General features: G+C 36.5%; 2 protein-coding genes across 4 annotated transcripts in view; both read right to left on the bottom strand.

The window, feature by feature from the left end:
* The window catches only part of LOC148952249 (rhodopsin-like), a 175,337-nt gene that overhangs the window by 61,679 nt on the left and 92,573 nt on the right, over positions 1–21,085 (bottom strand). For 2 of the 3 annotated variants that reach the window (XM_089088895.1, XM_089088897.1), the window contains one exon: positions 8,811–8,974. In XM_089088895.1, coding sequence (XP_088945021.1) covers positions 8,811–8,974 — 164 coding nt within the window. Of the gene's footprint in view, positions 1–8,810; positions 8,975–15,161; positions 15,217–21,085 lie in introns of those variants that run through there. The other variant, XM_089088896.1, reaches the window with a different exon arrangement.
* LOC148952250 (uncharacterized) lies at positions 19,737–20,549 on the bottom strand. The gene has a single exon (XM_089088632.1). The coding sequence runs from the start codon at positions 20,217–20,219 to the stop codon at positions 19,737–19,739; it is 483 nt and encodes a 160-aa protein (XP_088944758.1). The 5' UTR covers positions 20,220–20,549.

Here is a 21,085-nt window from a genome sequence, read left to right as displayed (position 1 = left end):
GAAGGGAGCTTAAAACCTCTACGGTATGTTTCTCTGATAAGTTGACAATGATGGTGCGATCTTGATTGAGATTCCTTGGCTTTTCGGGGTGTTTCCCCCCTTTTTCCAAAACCCGAGAATTTTTTCTTAGGTTTGTAGTTTTGATAGGTATTATTGAACTTCACGAATATTATATATTTGCAATCAGCATAAAATGTCAAATCTATTGATCTACTAATCAAACAGTTCGTGGTAACGAACTGTAAGTAAGGAGCGACCCGGCTCAATGGTAACCGAAACTCTAAAAAACGGAATTTTGGTATCAATAGATACGTCAAAAGAATCAGATTTTAATTCTGATTTCAAATATATATGTTTCATCAAGTTTAATCTTACCCATCAAAAGTTACGCGCCTGAGAAAATTTGGCTGATTTTCGAAAAAAGGCGGAAAGACCCCCTGAAAAATATAGAACCTTAATGAAATTCACAACATCATATTCAGCGTATCAGAGAACCCTACTGTAGAAGTTTCAAGCTCCTATCTACAAAAATGTGGAATTTTGCATTTTTTACCAGAAGAAAGATCACGGGTGCGTGTTTATTTGTATGTTTTTTTTCCCAGGGGTAATCGTATTGACCCAGTGGTCCTAAAATATCGTAAGAGGGCTCATTGGAACGAAAATTAAAAGTTCTAGCGCCCCTAATAAGTGACCAAAAAAATGGAGGGCAACTAGGCCCCCTCCCACGCTCATTTTTTTCTCAAAGTCACCCAATTAAAATGTTGAGATAGCCATTTTGTTCAGCATAGTCGAAAATCCAATAAATATGTCTTTTACGATGACTTAATCCCCCAGAGTTCCCAAGGGAAGGGCTGCAAGTTATGAACTTAGGCCATTGCTTACATATTGTATTGGTTATTGGGAAGTATACAGACATTTTCAGGAAGAATTTTTTTCTGGTGGGGGGGGGGGCTGGAGGAGGGGGTTACTTGGGAGAACCTTTCCGTGGAGGATATTTCTTTGGGGGAAGGGACTTTTCTATGAATGGGGCGTCGTATTTCCAAGCATTATTTAAAAAACGATCAGAAATTAAATTAAAAAAACAAGTTTTTTCAACTGAAAGTAAGAAGCAACATTAGAACTTAAAATGAACAGAAATTATTACGTATATGAGGAGGTTCTCTCCCAAGTCAATACCTCGCTCTTTACGCTACAGTTTTTTTTAGTGCTTTCAGAAGAGCTATCTATTCTAATTAAACGGGCTTTGTGATTCAGGGGTTTGTGAATTAAAAATTTTTTTAACTTTTAACGTAAAGAGCGTGGTATTGACTAAGGGGAGAACCCCATCATATACGTAATAACATATACGTAATAAAAAAAAACAATAAAAAAAAGAAGCGATACGGCTCAATACTAATCGAAACTTTTAAAAACGGAACTTTGATGTCAATAAATGTATCAAAAGAATGGTTTTATAATGCTGATTCTAAATATATGAATTTTATTAAGTTTAGTATTACTCATCAAAGGCTACGAGCCTAAGAAAATTTACCTGATTTTTTAAAGAGAGGGGAAACATCCCTTAAAAGTGAAAGATTTTTAATGAAAATCACACCGTCAGATTCAGCGCACCAGAAAACCCTATAACAAAGGTTTCAAGCTCATATCTGCAAAAATCTGCAACTTTGTATTTTTTGCCAGAAGAAAAATATACGAATATAGAAGTTCGTTACGTAAGTTAATTTGTAAATTACGTCAGAACCAAATTTAGAGACAGCCATTTTGCAAAAGAAAAGTAAAATTTTTATGCAAATTTTGTTTACTTATTCAATGACCGCGAGCCAAAATAAAAGCTGCATTAACTAAAAAACGATCAGAAATTAAATAAAAAAAACGAGTTTTTTAAACTGAAAGTAAGGAGCGACATTAAAACTTAAAACGAACAGAAATTATTCCGTATATGAAAGGGGCTGTCCCCCCCTCAACGCCTCGCTCTTTACGCTAAAGTTTGACTCTGTCTCCCAAGTTTATTTTTTAAAACAGTAAAAAACCTTAGCGTAAAGAGCGAGGCGTTGAGGAGGGGACAGCCCCTTTCATATACGGAATAATTTCTGTTCGTTTTAAGTTTTAATGTCGCTCCTTACTTTCAGTTTAAAAAACTTGTTTTTTTATTTTTGTGATTAAAATCTGTCTTTTTTTTAGAGTTTTGGTTGATATTGGGCCGAGTCACCCGTTACCTACACTTCGTTACCACGAACTATGTGATATCAGCTAAATGCTCTTTTGTTCTTTAATACTTTTCCCTAAGCTAGTGTTTTCTTTTCTTCTTTTTCCACGATAATCTCTTACATCTTAGGTGGATAAACCAGCAAATTAGGTAGCAAAAAAAGTCAACTAGGCTGTGACTTGCCAATAAATCCAGACCTCCAAAAACAGGGTTGCCTGGTGTTTTCTCTCTTTCAATTGATCAGCTATTGATTGCGCGAAATTACGCTTTTAAGAATTATTATGATTGTTCACTATGTCAGAAGGACACACCCGGCTCAGAGGTACAACGTCTATTTGTGTTTTTTTTTTACTGGGATGATTTAGTCTGTCTATTTTTGTACACTGAACCCATATTTTTACAGTTTGTTGTGCCTAATCTTGATACGATTTTTTAGTTACGAGAATCACTGAGTTAGTCTCCTATTTTGATAATGGTATCTTACGAGATAGGATATCCCCAAGATTTTAGAGTATAGAGTAACAGTTACTCGTTCGGATGTATCTGTTGGACACCCCTCCCCAGAGTCCCCAATCTAGCACCATGTGTGGAGGCCTGAAGTAGTGATTGAATAATGGCGTTTCGGAGATATTCCAGCGGAGACGTTTCCTTTTCTCCGGAGTGTTTTTTATGGAGTCTATTAGGATATAAGCTCATATGTCGTAATCTGTACAGGTTATTTTACATAGTGAGAGGAGTGTATATCTCAGTATTACTTTGCCCCCCTCTTTTATCTCTTACACTCAGGCGAGATCGGAAGGGCTGAGACGGTGCTACCTATGCTAGAGGGGGTGTCACTATTTACCTACGGAGCCATATTCCATATACTTACTTAAAAATATTAGAGTTATATGAAATATAGCCACTGTAGGTAAAAGCAAACCTTCCGAATAATTCGGTCATTATTGGTGCGATATGATAATATCGCAAATTGTTGAAAACCAGCTACCATGAAGCGCCCCTCGACTAAACCAGAGAAAAGTTTTTTTTTTTTTAAATAGCTCATAAATCGTCCGCCAAAGTCCGCCAAAAAATACGGCTTCATAGTGAAATCAATGATAAGTAGCAACCTGACTTGAACAGTCTCTGATCCATAGTCTTGAGCAGCTTGTTGATTTTAACATTTGCATGTGCCCATATGGAACACCTCGTCTTGATCCATTCCTTACAACCATCCTAATTCTCTGAGGTGAATGCTTATGCTTTTGCAGGCGATGGCTTGGCTTTGAAGGCTCAAGGTAATTTTCTCCTTCTACCACCCATCAAGCATCAGGAGGTTAATCTAGTAGGCCTACAGGCAAACTAACCAAAAATATGGGTCGACCCCCAACAAATTGCAACAGAAATGATTTTTATACCATGTTGTAGAGAAACAAAAAGCTTAACAACATGTCCAAGGTTGCACATTCTAGGTCGAGGCAAAATTAGTTGTTTTTTTTTGCTTTTCGTGTCAATTTTTCAGTCTTTTTCCAAAAAAACTAAACTGTCGGTAAATGTTCGTTTTTCTGCATATGAAGTATAATCCCGATGTAAAATGAAAAGCTGAGCCCAAAAATGAAATCAAATTTGATGGACAATATACCAGAAAAAAGTTTCATAATCATTAATATGTGATTTTACCCTTCTCATCTTTGTGACCTCTGTTACACCATACTATCAGAAGGCACCTATTCTGTCATAAAATGATGAGCTGAGCACACAAATCAAATTAACCTGACGTAATGTCTACTAGAAAGTCCGTTTCATATTCATCAATATACACTTTTTATATTTTCAATTAACATGTTTCTTTTAGCACTTATTGTCCACCAATTCGTCGATTGTTGGTAAAAATAAATTGCAACAGAAATTATTTTTACACCATGTTGTAGAGGAAAATAAGCTGAACTACATATCCAAAGCCTATTGTTGGTTTTTCCCGTGATTTTGTTATTTGGTTGAACAGGTTGTGCGTAAACCAGCAAAAAACAATAGACATTATGGTGGTATTTTGGTTTTGATTAAATCATCAGCTATTGATGGTTATGAAAGAGTTATTAGTAGATCTGAAAATGCGTATTTTCAGAAAATACGTAATGCGTACTTTGGCTGCGTATTTGTTTTAAATATGGGAAGAGATTAATTTCGGGCTTTGTGTATATCCTTCCACAAAATAGTTCGTATAGTCGAGAAAATACTTGGGAAATTTTAGATAGAACGCGTTGATGATTTTGAGTGCGTTTTGATGGGGGATTTTTATGCTTATACCGGCGTTGAGGTTGAGGTTCCAGATTTTTTAATCCCAGATTTAGGAGATTTGGTCCCAATTTGTTGTAGAATACCGCGAAGTAAGAAGGATGAAAAAAGAAAAATAAATGTTTGGGGAAGAAAGCTCCTGACGTTTTGCGGGGAACATCGTCTGATCATTGCGAATGGAAGGTTTGGAAATGATAAGGGTCTGGGCGAGTTTACATGCCTTTCGAGCCCAACTCCAAGTGTTATAGATTATGCGCTGATTAATACGAAATTAGAACATGAATGAACTAATTTGACGTACTACATTTAGTTGGATCCGATCATAGAGCTATTAAGCTTGGATTAAAGACTGGGAAGCTTCAGGATGATGTCCTTCGAGTTAGAAATTTATGTAATGGGGAGCTTAGATTAGAGGGCTTAGGAAAACGAATTAGATATGATTTTTGAAACATTTAAAATGGAGCTTATGAAGTTGCATGTAACAAATAAGTTGAAAGCGTTAGAAGAAGATGGAAAAGATATACATGGTATAATTATGGAGTTAAATGAAATAATTTGCAGTTGTTCAGTTTCGAGTAAACTGAAAAAAAAAATGAGCGATATTTTTATTTGAAATGTAAGTTAATGACAGAAAAGGTCGGATTTTTATTGAGTCATTTAAAAGAATGTGATAGAGCTGAAGATCAAAGTTTAAGATTAGCCGAATATAAAGATTAAAGAAGAGATTATAAAAGGTTATTCAAAGGAAAAAAGAATTTGAGATTAAGAAGAAACTGGATATTGCAGATGATTTTAGAAATAAAGATTTTAAGAAGTTTTGGGGTTATATAATGAATGAGATTGGAAATGAAAAAGGAAGTACACAGGCGGTTCCAGACGCCAATTCATGACCTGCTTACCTGGAAAGCTTGGAAGGTGATTGTGCAGAAATACAAGAGGTAGCACATACCAAAGAGATGGTTGTTTATCCTATGAAGGAACATGCTTATGATTTAGTAGGGGAAGTGAGTAATGATGAGATTAAGTTTGTATTCAAGAATTTAAAAGGAGGTTCGGCTGCGGGTGTTGATGGTGTACCAATAACGTTATTTAAGAATTTTCTTTCAATTTTTATGGGGATAATTGTTTTTCTTTGTAATAGGGTGTTAACTTCAGGACAATGGCCAAATAAGTGGAAGAGATCATTGCTTATGCCACTTTTTAAGAGAGGAAACCCTAAGTTGCACATGGATTATCGTTTAATAGCGCTTGTCCCTGCTTTAAGTAAGGTAATGGAGAAACTACTAGATATCAGGCTTTCTAAATGGTTAAATAAAAATAATATAATACATGAAGAACAAGGAGGTTTTAGGACAGGGTACGCGACGGTAGATACAATATTTATTTTAAAGGCATTAATTGATAAATATGGATAGGGAAAAACTTGTCTTTATGTGGGATTTTGGACCTCCACAAGCCGTTCGACAGTGTCGATAGAGAACTATTGAAGTACTCCCTGTTTGGAAAGTGCCTCCCTCATTTTTTTGGGAGGTTGATATTGAGTATATATAACAGTGTGAAAGGAATTATGATAGTTAATAACTTCTTTTTTAGGCCTTTCGATACTAAGCTGAGACCACAACGGGGCACCACTCTTCCTCCTAAACTGTTTAATATTTTTATAAATGATGTTGTTGATTATATAGAGAATAGATGGGCTCCCAAAGTTAGTCTAGGGACCCATAAACTATCACTACTGTTATTTGCAGATGACATTGCTTTGGTGGCTAGTAAACCGCAAGATCTGCAGACGCTTTTGAGTCTTATAGAAGAATATTTGCAGATGAAAAAATTAAGGCTGAATGTTGATAAGAGTGAAGATGTTATTTTAAAAAAAAGGAAAACAAGTGGCGAAGATAATTACAGATTAAAATTTAATAATAAGGAACTGAAAGTAAGTAAAAGAATAAAATGTTTAGGATTTGTTTTATCGAAAAATGGAAGTTTAAAGAGTCATGTTGATGAACTAATTAATAGATGTAAAGTGGCCATGTCTGCAATTTTTAGAAATCCGACGATAATGGGAATTAAAAACCTAAAAATGCATAAAAGAATATTTAATACAAAAATTTTTACTAGTAATAGAATATTGAGCAGAGATTTGGGACGGAGAAGCGGCACAGAAGTTGGAGTCCCTCCAGCTCCAGTATTATAAAAGACTGTTATGTCGGCCGTATGTCGGCTTTATATGTCGGCTGCTGAAAATTAGTTTCACAGATGATTTCCTTTTTCTAATATTTTTAATGTATTAGTACACATCTTCCATTCACTTTTTTTAGGCCGAGCATCAGGTGATGGAGCCAGCGACGATCCGATTCAGGCTGACTAATTATTAGATCTCAAAACCAACAAATCAGCCAGTGAAAGATGGTCAGGTAAAAAAAATGGGGGTGACGACGACGAGAAGTATAAAAATCTCATATTGATGATTATAAAACTTTTTTATATTCCGTACACTAAATTTGGCTCCATTTTCGCACTCATCTTGTCTTTTTACATCGGAATAATAATTAAGATGAAGAAAAACGAACAATTACCGGAACTTATTTTTTTTTTTTTTGTTAGAAAAGTGAGAAAACTGACACGATACGCAAAAAAACTACTTTTTGCGTCGACCTAGAATGTGCAATTTTGGATATGTTGTTCAACTTTTTTTCCTCTACAAAATGGTGTAAAAATAGTTTCTGTTGCAATTTGTTTTTACCAACAATCGACGAATTGGTGGACAACAAGTGCTAAAATAAAAATCTCAAATGAAAATAAAAAATACATATTGATGAATAAGAAACGAGTTTTTAGTTGACATTACATAAGTGTAATTTGAATTTTGGGCTCAACTTATAATTTTATGTCAGAATAGATGCCATGAAAAAGAGGTCACAACAATGAGAAGGGTAAAATCACATATTGATGATTATGAAACTTTTGTCTAGTACATTTTACATCAATTTTGCTTTTGTTTTCGGGCTCAGCTCTTTATTTTACATTGGGATGATACTTCATATAAAGAAAAATGAATGTTTAACGATAGTTCGTTTTTTTTGAAAAATCTAAAAAAATTGACACGAAAAGAAAAAAAACTAGTTTTGCGTCGTTCTAGAATGTGCAACTTTGGATATGTTGTTCAGATTTTTTTCTCTACAACATGGTGTAAAAATCATTTCTGATGCAATTTAGTGGTGGTCAAACTCTAATTTGCCTGTACTAATCCAGAGAACAATAAAAAGGATTGTTACTATCTCCGGAGAACGCTTGCAGCCCGGAATTGAACAGGTTTCCCCGAGGATGCTTCGGGAATGGCTTCAGAGGCATATGAATAGGTCGCAGCAGATTCTGTTAAAAATCTAACAAGATCTAAGAGGATACAGATGTCAAGCAAAGATTAACTGTAGTTCAGTGTCAACTGTAAGAATGCTGTCACAGTAAGCAGAAAGTATAATTATGCTGGAACATGTGAAACAGCGAAGAAGATTGAATATGATTGTAAAAATGTTGTAGTGATGATATTCGTGTAATTGCCAATTCCAGCTAAAATCAAGAAAAATTTTGCCATCAAGTGACGAAATACTTGTGCAGGGTTTCCACGATGTCATCGATAAAAATGAATCCACGATACCATCACCAAAAGAGACATCCCTCTCTTCCCTTTAGACTGATTGTATAAGATCCAAGATTCTCAGGCCAATTCATTTAAAGTTCTATTCATTTAATAAAATTGTTTAATATTCCATTTGATACTCCAGCAATTTAATCTGTTTAATTAGCCTAAGAATATATATTTTAATATTTATAGGTCTTACATTTCCATGATATTTTTACATCTATCTTCAGCCCCAAGAATTATTCTTTTCTAAAAATTCTCTAATGAGAGTTGACCATTCTCCATTCTCAGGAAAATGTGATTAATTTTTGCTAATCTCTGTTTTCCAATCCATAGTCTCTGGTTGCACAATTTCCGTAAATAATTCATGTGACTGCATTAGAAACAGAGGATTGACCTTTATTGAAACAAAATTATTTTTTTCTGACTATTTGCTGTAAAATATAAATTTTACTACAACTACTTAGCAATTTTTTATGACGGTGACAAAGGGGATGGGATTTGTCCAGAAAATACCGCTTACGGTGCTCACTTCGTCTAGGGTGGCTTAGGGTAGAGCTTAGGGTGGAGTTGCAATTCGATGGTTGCAAAGAATGATTACAGCAAATAAAGTCAAGTATAACAAATAGTGTCATTGTACATAGCCTATATTTTTCTCATCCCATAGAAAGAAAGAATCAATAAACATACCAAGTAGTATATACAATACTGCAAAACCCATATGCCAGGAAGAATCTGGAGCAGGATACTGATACCAGTGGGGATGCACCATGTAAAGCAAATCCCGTGGCACCGACTCAATTAGTGCCGGTGTCTCATTTCCATAATGGAGGCTATAGTCTTTCAAAATTTCCCTAGTGTGAAAAAGAAAGTTTTAAAATTGTGAAAGTCACAGTAGAAATTAAGGAAAATTCAAGCCTTCTGAACGTCAATTACGATCAAACCCAAAGAAAAAAAAATATTTGTAATGTCATTTAAACAGTCGTGACAGGCCCAAAATTGTGGATAAAAAAGGAGCAGTTACGTTAATGTTATTATTAAAGATACAAGCATAGATCTGCAATAACAATAACTATCGGCTATTATTTTTTCAGAAAATTAAGTGACCGCAGAACTAATAGAATGCCAAGTGATCGTATTCATCACCCTTTTTATAGCAACAGAGAATCAATATAAGAAATGAGTAAAATCACGATCTTAGAGTGCTAATCACGATCAAAATCACAGCTTAGAGTGTCAAGGTGAACAAAGAAAAATTAAAACAAAGACATTGCTTGGCTGAAACCCTAAGGCCCCCACTACCGAAAATATATCTGTTTTTGAATGAAACGCTACTTTTGCGAATACTATGCAAATGCTACTTTTCTTTCAAATATTATCAGTGTAATATTTTGTATCGTGTTTAGGCCAGCGTGTTTTGTAAATAGGCCCGTTTTTTAGCAATAAGATCTTACATCTAAGATCTTTCATCTTTCTGCAAAGATTATCGTTTTTTAACTCATCTTTGTTCTAAGATCTTACAGCTCACTGATGTTAGCAAAAAATGTGAAGACCGCCACTGTTCTGCCATATAGAACAATAATGAGAGAACTTTAGGCCCGTTTTTTCGTACTAAGATCTTACATCTAAGTCTTACATCTTTCGGCAAAGATTATTGTTTTTTCAACTCATCTTTGTTCTAAAATCTTACAGCTCACTGGTGTTAGCAAAAAGCGGGAACCACGCCATCTTTCTGCCATATAGAACAATGATGAGAGAACTTTGATGATATACACATCATTGTTATCAGACCACTGATCAGAGCAGAATGATGAAAGACATTTGCATAAAAACGACCAAAGATGTAAGACCTTATTTCAAAGATTTTACGGTTAAGCCTTTTCTGACAAAAAATTTAGTATCTTAGCACACTGATGAGTAAAAAAACAGGCCTAGTGTTCTCAGACCGCTGATCAGAGCAGAATGATGAAAGACGCTTGCACAAAAACGACCAAAGATTTAAAATCTTTGTTCAAAGATTTCACTTTTAAACGTTTTCTGACAAAAGATATAAGATCTTAGCACATTGATGAGTGAAAAAACGCCCCTAATGTTTTGACGTTCAGTAAGCTCGGTTCATGTTGTTGTCAGTGATCCAGGGACCGTTATCTTTCAAGGGGTGGCTCACATTCACTGCAGTGGTTTTTTAGAGTGGATTCTAGGGTAATCGGGGGCGCTGATAACGAATATTAGGGTGCACAAGTTCGCACGTGTGTAAAACATGGTCATTTTAGCCTATAAAGTCAAATTTGGCCTATAACGATGTCATACCGCTCTTGATTCTTTTACATGGTAAAACAAACTGAAAACTTTACAAACTTGACAGATTCTGAATCCTAAGAACGAATACTTTTACCTAGTGTCTTTAGTTTTTCGGCACAACCTTTATTTTTTTGTTAACCCTTATTTAATTTCGAAAACAAGGTTTTTAAATACACTTTTTCTTAGTTTTTTCGGTTTTTCTGAAATTTTTGCCTACATATCTTTTTATACTTTATTTGAATTTTGCTCGGTATTAAAAGTCAAACCTTGTACTTCTTTTTAAAAAAATCTTAATTCTTGAGCAACTATTTATTTTTTCTAAATAACGTCATAGCTTTCAGAAATTAACCTTAAATAACCAGGTTTCTTTTTAAATTTTTTGCAGCTGTTAAAAAAAAATGAAAACGAATCAAACTGCACATCATTCGAACCGTCAGAATGTCCTTTACATGCTGTTAATAAAAACATAGTCGAGACTTGAATCTGCAAGAATATATAAGCGTTTAAACAAGAAAATCCCCCCCCCCCCCAAAAAAAAGAAATCTGAATAGTGGCGTTTTACTCGAAATATTTACAGGACAACCTATAATTTTTGTCTCACCAAACTATAGATCGCTCTTTTTTTAATCAAATCATGTATTTACATTCTATAGGCAACAACTAATCTTTCGGAACAGGAAAAAAAAAACAGAAACAGATGCCTCGTTCTGTGATCGCTTGCGCAAATTTTTTATATTTTTTATGCTTTATTTTAATTCTGATTTTCATTACGAGTCAAACCATCGGCCTCTTTTCCAAAAAATGTTGATTCTTGAGCAACTATTTATTTTTCCTGTAGTAGTAGATACAATCTGGCCTACGTAGGCTCATAAAAGAGTCTCAAGGTGGTAAAGCCATGTGAACGTGTGGTGCTGAGGTGACTAAGGCTGATTTAAGATTCTATTTTCTCAAAATACCAGCATAGCAGGGGCCATTGATCCAATCGGTTTAGATTGGGTCAACGGCCACTGACGTAATAGACGGTAACTGTCATGGTCTGCTGAAAGTTCGATTTGGACGACTGCATTATCAGTTTAACATAAAAACAAATAAAATATCAAGTAGTAAAAACTGAAAATGAAACGGTGGCTTAAATCTCTATTTCTTCTTCATATTTGTCTTCGGACTCGTTCTGATTCACATCGTAAAGCAGGCATTTTGGGGGTTCAGCTCCACACTTGCATGCGCCGTCACAGAAACCAATTTTGGAGCATTTGCAGCGCGAGCCACACCTTGTCTTGTCACAGTTGCAAAAAGAAAGCGATGCTAGCCCATGCGGCATCGCAAAAACTAGGTCTTGCTTCAATTCATGATCTTCAATTCTCAAGCCCATATCAATAACCTCAGGTAAATTAATACGGGGCATGTGGATTTTGATCCAAATCGGTGACTGGAGCATGTACCTTTTCAAATGAATCAGAAGCGATATTTTTTTTGGTAAATACCACACATCCTCCAATCTTGGGTAAAAATGTGCTCGAAGATCATTCGGATTATTGGTTAGTCGCAGTTCTGCCATACACTGTAACCACAAGCTGCTTACAGAACTTTGACTAAACCGTCACTTTGCACAACTGACGGCTTCTCTGCTAGGGCTCGAACTTCATCACCTAAGGACCCCAATAAAGTTTCTGAAGACTTCGCAGTTCAAAAAAAGCGGACCTTCCCAATTTCATACAGAAAGCTGTGGACAAGCGGCAAGGCGTTGCAAAATGTTACTCCTAGTTTTTGTGCTGCCGTATAAATAGGTATGTAGTAGGATGGAAACTTAACCCAGAGCTGCTTGAGGCCGAGACTAGCAAGATACTGGAAGCAGTATGCCGCTAGTAAGACGATATCAGTATCGTTGTCTTGTATTATCACAAGTGTGCTCTTTCGTCTTGCGGCAACTGCTGTGTGGTATGACACCCTAGTGTCTGCTTCCTCAAGGCAAGACGAGAGATCATCATCAACGGAGTTTCCATGGGGCGAAACTGTAACAGCTCACTATGTCGACCCTCAAAACCTCCAGCAAGATGAACCATCAGACAGGTAAACATTTCGTACTCCCAGACCTCGAAAAGAAATTTCAAGAGTCGATCTTGCGCTGAGAGACAACGGAAAATCCCGTCTCAGAGTGTTGCAACTTTGCTAGAGAAAGTGAACGGGCTGGAAATATTTCCTCTAGGATTTCCTTTTCTTTCTCGACAACCAGATGCTTCTTCGAGGTTTAACGAGTATTCATCACGGATTTTATCGTCACCAAGACCGTCATACCTACCACCAACCAAATGGATAGACTGACAAGCTTCTGGTATGTTCCTAAGAATCCCATCGTAAACTCTTATTCCAAAATCCACTAGCGTCTCATTTTGTTCTGGTAGATAACACCTTGTGACACTCATGACATCAACTATATAGTCAGATCGAGGAGAGTCTTCAAAAAGTGTATGTGGAATCATTTTTGGCCATGACTGCAAGCGAGACTGTTGCCGAATGTAGTCAAAGGCTGCTGACTCTGTACCAGTACGTAGCTGAGGCTTCCTACGACTTGATGATAATGCTGTAAGTGAGGCTGGATATGGCTGTAGCTCGTACTTCAGTAGATCATAGAGGGACGAAGTTTGTGTTGAATTTGCAAGACGCAGAGCTGGTTTAAGCAGCTTAGTTTCCCCAAAATATTTTTTGTGGCTCATTCTTTTTTCCTTTTTTGGCAACAGAGGCGAAAGTTTGTACTATGCCAAATTTTACTTTCGTGGATGTCCCTTCGAGATACGAGCTCATGGCTTCGAAGCCAATTTCTCGGGTGTTCAGCAGACTATTTGCTACGGCTTCTGGAGCTGCATCCCCTGTCATAAAGTTGTTCAGCTCTGTTATCGTTGACTTGAATGGGTTTCCGAACAAATCTACCAAGTCCATAACCCAATTCCTGCCTTTTTTTGTCAAATTCGTAAACGCAGTGGTATCTTCTTGATGCTTCATTACCTCGTCATCCATATTCAGGTTTACTTTCAGCGTTCTGGTAACTGCTGCAAGAAAGGGGAGAGTAGCCAGATATAGATCCCTGGCATTTTCATTCGTTGTCGCACCAACTATACCAGAAACTCCTCATTGACTTTTTATGTCCAGATTCACACTCGACTCTAAAGCCAGATTTTAAGTAATGCTCCAAAACTGCTCGGCTGTTTTCCTAACAAAAAAATTGCCACTTACAAGCTTTCTGTGAACTTCTGGCGCTTTTTCAGGCAGGCGTAGCATTTCTTCTAGGTAGTTAAGCGCAGCTTCGGCGTATTTATGGTTTCCAGATGCGAAGAAAATCGGAATCATCTCTTTTGCGGCGTTTAAGTGGAATCCCCAGTCCACAGCTGTTTCAGAATTATTATGGTTATTTTTGGTACAAGCGAGATCTAGATCGTTGATTCAGAGGCTTTGATTCTTTGTAGTATGTGTAAGATCATCGCACTCCAAGAAAGGTAGAAGCAGCGTTTGCCAACGCACGCCATGTATGTTTACATATTTATCAACTAGTTTCACTTCTAAATTGCTTATTTACATCACTCAGGGTTCGAAGTATTACTACTGTAGAAAACACTAAAACGAATCAGGATGTTTCAAGCCAATTCTCAAATGCCTTCCACCAGGATGCGTTCATTCCTTCGTAGACCTGGAAGTTAGCATGGAGTGCCTGGTACATGTTCTTTCCTGAAAGGACATTATTTGCAGTACCTTCCCTGTGAATCTCTGCCACAGCAATAACTTCTTTCAGGTCTGCTCCATCCATGAGAGATCCAATCGCTTTCAAATAGTTCATGAGCTTTTGAAAACCTCCCAATAAGAGAACTGGATTAGAGAATTTTTCGGGCTGGGACTTTCGAAGGCCATAGCTTATTTAATAAACAACTAGATCCTGACTGATGACTGTGTACTCGTTTCCAAGCTTCGCCGCTGTTTTTTGACGGATGCTAATGGCAGAGGCTACGACTTCACAGGATGTTGGTGAATAGGGAAGCAAGTCTAAGTAACCTACGGTGGTTTTGTTACACCAGAAAAGAACGATTCTGGCGTTGAAGGCTTTAAAACTGGGGTTGGTTCTTAAAATTCCACTTCAAGAAGTTTCATAGGACACAACCTACAAAGCGTCCAGCAGAGGTCCAGGTTCGGCACCGAGAATGGTATCGGAGTCTCGTAACTTTTTTCAAACAAAGAAAGTAAGGAAGCACAGTCACAAGGTCGCGTTTTTCCTGGGGATTTTAACCTTCCAGGTGTGTTCACTAGCTTGGGTGCCAAGAGGGTTGTCGGTTACCATCTGTCGGGTTCTTTTCCGGGGAATCCTCCCGAAACTTTGGCTCGACACACCAGTCACATCAACAGGTCTTCCGAAGTCTGTAGGAGACATTGACGAGCAGCCTGTAGAAAATAAATCATTGTTAAAAATATGAATTCATCACAAAAATTTGCAATAAAAGTTTAAATCCGAGATTAAATCTGGATTAATTTAGACTTGGAATGTACATCAGTCCCAAGTTGTAGAACCCTCGGTCAGAGGGAAACGGGAAACGGAACAAACTGAATGTTAGATGAAAACACAACAGTTGTAACACAAGAATGAAAACCCGACAATGAATACACAACAATGAAACAACATTACTAGGCCAGAAAGAATGATTTAACTCACGCAAGATAACTGACAATCCCTAGAATCGGTGTTGCCAGAATCCTTACCTTCAGCTAGATCAGATAAATATCCTATCCTTTACTTTTATGTTGTAACTTTCGCTATTTTATGCAACTAAAACCTGATATGTAAGATGCTCAGGTTTTTTTATTGCTATGGAAACCAAATCCGCGTATGCGATCGTAGAACGCATCTGTTGTTTTTCTTTCCTTGTTAAAAATATTTGATGTATACAATGTAAATACAAGATTTGATTAAAAAAAGTGATATATCGTTTGTTGAGATAAAAATTATAGGTTGTGTTGAAAATATTTCGAGTAACACGCCATTATTTAGAAAATTTTCTTTTTTTTTGGGGGGGGGGATTTTCTTGTTAAAACGATTATATATTCTTGCAGATTTAAGTATCGACTTTGCTTTTATTAACAGCGTGTAAAAGACATTCTGAAGGTTTGAATGATGTGAAGTTTGATTCGTTTCCATTTTTTTTAACAACTAAAATAAATAAAAAAAAACTTTGTCATTGTAGGCTAATTTATGAAAGCTATGATGTTATTTAGAAAAAATAGATAGTAGCTCAGGAATTAAGATTTTTTCGAAAAGAGGCATATAGTTTGACTCGTAATTACGATCAGTATTCAAATAAAGAAAAAAAATATGATTATGTAGGCAAAAATTTCAAAAAAACGAAAAAACGAAGAAAAAGTATATTAAATAACCTTCTTTTCAAAATTAAATAGGGGTCAACTGAAAAAAATAAAGCTTGTGGGGAAAAACTAAAAATACCAGGTGAAAGCACTTGTTCTTAGGATTCAGGATCTGTCAAGTTTATAAAGTTTTTAGTTTATTTTACCATGTAAAAAATATTCTTGCAGATCAAAAAAACGAAAAAACGAAGAAAAAGTATATTAAATAACCTTCTTTTCAAAATTAAATAGGGGTCAACTGAAAAAAATAAAGCTTGTGGGGAAAAACTAAAAATACCAGGTGAAAGCACTTGTTCTTAGGATTCAGGATCTGTCAAGTTTATAAAGTTTTTAGTTTATTTTACCATGTAAAAAAATCAAGAGCGGTATGACGTCGTTATAGGCCAAATTAGACTTTATAGGCTAAAATGACCATGTTCTACATTCGTGCGAACTTGTGCATCTCGATATTTGTTGTAAGCGCCCCGATTACCCTAGAATCCATCCTAAAGCCAACAGCAGCTGATGTGAGCCACCCGTTCCCTTTTTTTGAACGATAGCGAGCCTTGGATCACTGACTATTGAAAACATCTGTCTCTAGGCATTCACAACGGAGTTTGAAAGAATGAAGAGAGCATGGTCTACTTGCCATAGGAACTTTATACTAAAAATATAATTGTTTTTACTTTTATAACTTTAAATCAAATAATATTAACAGTTTGATTACTAAATATCAGTAAATGTATATTCAAATGATATTGCACATTCATTTGTATTTGTTTTAGTAAAATGCAAACTATGTTCTGGCCTTGGGAAGGCATAGGGGTTTTGAGCGCTACTCATGCTAATTTCTGCTCGTTTTGAATTTGATTCGGTTATTTATTGTAATATCTGTTCGTTTCGGATTTCATTTATTTATCGATGCTGATGTGTGGTAGTTTCACGTTTGGTACACTATTTGATTTTATTTTTGCTCATTTTTTGTTTAATGGAGTATTGGGGTGTGTGTGCGGGGTCACCACTTTTAAAGGCAAAAATGGCGCAAAAAAGGTTGCTATGCCACTTACTCGAAGGGGAGAACCCCTTGTCGGCCCAAATGTTAGTAAGATTCCCGCTCTTACGCCAACGGTTCTGCAAATATCAGGTTTGGTACTACCCTATTTACAGTATACCCTGTCCCAGGGTATGGTAACGAGATCGAGTGGTCAAATGGCCACTGTCTAAAGCCAAATGTACCCGCCTTGGGTTACGGCTAAAAAATCTCTACTCTCTCCTTGGAGGTAACAAACCTCCCTGTCAATATAATACAGACGGTACCTCGTAGCTCTATTCCTACCCTGCCTGGGTTACGGAAAATAGTACACAGTTTGTAGAAAATACGTTACTTGTATTCTTCCAAAAGGGTCACAAATACCACAAAAATATATATATCCCCGACTGGGGTCAGAACGCAGACTGAAAAAAATAATAATTTGTACAGCACTGTTTGCATGGGTGGACCGTCACTTAGCCCAGCCAATCAGCTACCTCCCCATTCAAACCCAATTCATCCTCTTAGATTTATCTTTCAATGACTCCCAACCAGGAAGTATAAAAATAACCTTGCTTCACAGCTTACCTATTGCAAAACCACTATCGCTTAGTAACGGGAATTTAACCTGTCTTTTGAAATTATACTATAAGCAAATGTAATTAAAGAAACGAAAATAGGTCATTTATCTGAAAGGAAAAGAAACAGGGGTGGAACCCCAACACCTCCCCCCGTAAGATAAATTACCGCCCACGTGCTACCGTTGTCCACCCTTACAAACATATACACTTAACTTCAACTTTACAAAATCCATTTGCCTTCTCTCTTCCACCGCTTGGCTCTGGAATCTGGATCGGTCGTCCTCGACACGTCCCTACTGTAGGACCACCATGGTCTACATCGTATAGTATCCGCCTTAAATATTGCAAGTTGAAGTCTGAAGATTCATAGATAGTGATTGTTCGTAGCACAATCAAAACAAAAAAATTTTCTCGCTCTCACGAATTTACATTTGAGAGGAGCAGAGAATCAGTTTCCGGCACATGTGAGGATGCCAGCCATCGTGAAAAATTGGCTGCACTACCCTCTTAATTTCCATCTGTGGAAACAGCCCCACATCTCAATCAAAAAGTAAATTGCCCCTTGGCTTAATTTCAAATAATATAAGGCCGAAAATACAAGGGCCTATGAAAACGATAAGGGTACTGGAAATGAAGTAAAATTTTTCGCGAACCATGAATTGCCTTTTTTCTGGGTTCCCTCCCCTGGGATAATTAACTGAAGAATATAAGTTGATGCTAATTGAAGATGAAACTTAGATACATCTCCCGCCGAATACAATTTGCAGGAAATAATTGTCGGTTCTCATGAAGAATAACAACTATGATTAGGGTTACTGGACAAAGGTTTGGGTGAAGTTTGAAGTGACTGAGAGAGAGTATCCCCCAAGGACTCCAGATCAGAAAGGCAAAATCTCGGTAAAGGGATCAAAACTTGTCCACCAGTTGTGCATTGAGGAAAAGGGCTATCTTTCGCGACTTCCCGCAGGGGATCTTCCCCAAGGGATTCCTCCCCCTCATAAAGGGACAAACCCTCTTTTGAGTTGATCAAACCAATATCAGATTCCTTTCCAAATTTTTCCAATCTGACTCTACATTCCATCTCTCCCAATTTTCCCCCAACCCGTTGTAGGTCATCCATCTCTATTTTGTAACCATCTTCTTTTATTCCCCATGGGTCTTTGACCTCTTTTTCCCCCTTATTATCTATGTTTTTTAGGCACAGCCTTCCAACATTTTTTTATTTTTCGCCACTGCAGGCTGAATCTCCAAATGTCTCTTTTTTACACTCCTCTTTTCATCTCTACTTTTCTCAATTTTGTCATTCTCGCAAAATACTAAATACTCGTTAAATCTGATTTGGAATCCAGTGTTCTGCATCTTTGATTGAACTACTTTATTGTAGGTCGGTTTAGACTATTTTTTCTCTCTCTTAGTCGTCTTCATTTTTACCGCAGAACCAAATATTTTGTTATCAAATGGGAACTGAATTCCGACATTTGGTTTTTCATATTGTACTAAAATCTCTCGAACTTTCCGAGGAAAAGCGCGTACAATAAATTTCGTCTCCTTTTTCTTTGGCACAATCAGCGTTTCATTTTGGCAAAAAATTTTCGGTGTCTCAACCTCGTTAAAAGTGTTTTTCAGTTTTGCACTTTCTGGAGATTTTGATTTCCGATTTCTTATATCTCCAAAGTCTCCTCCTACTAAAAAATCCACTGCTAGAGTAGGTGCTAAGCCTACTTTTATCGTTTTTCTCTGGACTGTACCGTCGTTCCTTGCAATTTCTATTCTAACCCAAGCAGACGGGCATTGGTGCTTATCTCCATAATAACATAATTTTGTAATATTATTTTTATGGTCTATTTCCATCTTTTTAATTAGGTCCATTCGCACAAAAGTTTGCTCACTCCCCGGGTCAATTACCATTTCGGTCAATTTTCTGTTTAATTTTCCTTCTATTTTGTGTGATTTCAAAAACTAGTCAATATTTCCTTGATTATGTGCTATAGCCCAATTCGATCTTTTATAGGTTACTTTCTTTTCTTTATTATGGCAATTTGTAGAAAAAGGCTCCGAGAAATCAATTTTTACCAGATTATCATCATTTTGACTATCAAGTATTTATTTTTTCCGATAGGGTGGCGCTGCCTCCCAATTTGTTTTATGGGCCGGTTCCCCTTCCCCTGCAGTCAACAACGTATCATGTTTTCCCGTAAAAAGTGTTTAATGTCTGGTAATTTTCTTTTTCTCGAGATTGATTCTTAGACAAATTATTATGGCTGTCTGACAGCTTGTGATAAAACGTCACTTTGCGAATTTCCCCAACGAGTTTTCATTAGTCTGTCAATTTGTTTTTGCAACATCCTGGTAATATTTTTTATCGGCCTCCCTACGGGCCTGTCTTTCTTCCTCTTTTTCTCTTTTATTTTTCTCTCTTTGTTTCCTATCTTCCTCCTCTTTTTGCTCTCTGGCTTTTCTTTCGGCCTCTTCCTTTCGTTCTCTATCTACCCTCTCGTTCTCTCTTTCTTGTCTATCTTTCTCTCTTTCTCGTCTATCTTTTTCAATTTTGTCCATACGGGCCTGATGAAGTATTTCATTGGCTTGCCTATCTTTTTCAATTTGATCTATTCTTTCTTGTCTATCTTTCTCTCTTTGTTTCCTATCTTCCTCCTCTTTTTGCTCTCTGGCTTTTCTTTCAGCCTCTATGCGTTCTTGTCTTTCCTCCTCTATTTTCTCTTCTACTATTTTATGTAAAGTAGAGGTATATACTTTTTGTGGTCTAGAATTTTTCTTAATTAATAGAAGAACCCAACCAATAATTTTCATCTAAACTTTGTCAACCCTTTTATTTAACTCTTCTTAGGGTTGAAAATTTTCTCTAAGTGCTGTTTTGTACATTCGAATATACAACAGTGCTAAGTTGTATATTCGCTTCCTTTCGTTTTCCTTAACAATTTCTTCATATATTTCTAAGCTCTTTTTATCAGCCTCCGTAAGGATTTTGAAAGCATTATCTTCTGCCTTGCTAGTTCCGTTGAATTCTGCTACTCTTAACCAAAGCTCTGTATTGCTATGATTAATATCTTTAGACAAGATTCTTTTTAGAAACTCTTGGTTGCTAAATATCTTAGAACGACTATTTAATCTATAGCTAGCCTTTTTGAGGTTAGTTGGTCTCCATACATCCGGAAGCCAGAAATTTTTCGGTCGATCTCTCTCAAAAGCCTCCAACTGGGCATTTTCTTCTCCAATTCTACGTTTCTTTTCTTTCATGTCTCTTTCTTTATAGGCTACTCTAGCCCTTTCGTCCTGTTTTCTATTCTTTCTAATTTCATCTTTCTCAGTCTGCATTTTCCCCTCATATTCTCGGTGCTCTCTCTCAAAGGCCTCCATATTTGCCTTTCTTTCTATTTTCCTACTTTTTCTATGGGCTTCACTCGCCCTTTTAATCTCATCTCTGTCCGACATAATTTAAAATTTCCGTTAACTTCAAAGGACCTCTTCAGTCTAAATGAAAATTCTTTTATCCATTCAACTTCCAGTTCTCTCGCGGAACTTTGTTTTGACACGCAGCAATTTTAGCCTTATATTTTTGAATACTAATTAGTGTGATATATTGATTCGTGAATTTTCCAATTATGATCTCACAAGGCATAGCCCATAACAGATCTTCATAATTGTATTAATTGATT

Source organism: Artemia sp. Qi Xiang Cuo, chromosome 5 (genome assembly GCF_049724085.1).
Source record: "Artemia sp. Qi Xiang Cuo chromosome 5, ASM4972408v1, whole genome shotgun sequence".
NCBI classification, from domain to species: domain Eukaryota; kingdom Metazoa; phylum Arthropoda; class Branchiopoda; order Anostraca; family Artemiidae; genus Artemia; species Artemia sp. Qi Xiang Cuo.
This window is presented reverse-complemented; position numbering and strand designations above follow the sequence as displayed.

Excerpts from the sequence above, each read along its gene's own strand:
- LOC148952250 (XM_089088632.1), bottom strand. The coding sequence starts at position 20,219 with ATGAAAATTATTGGTTGGGTTCTTCTATTAATTAAGAAAAATTCTAGA.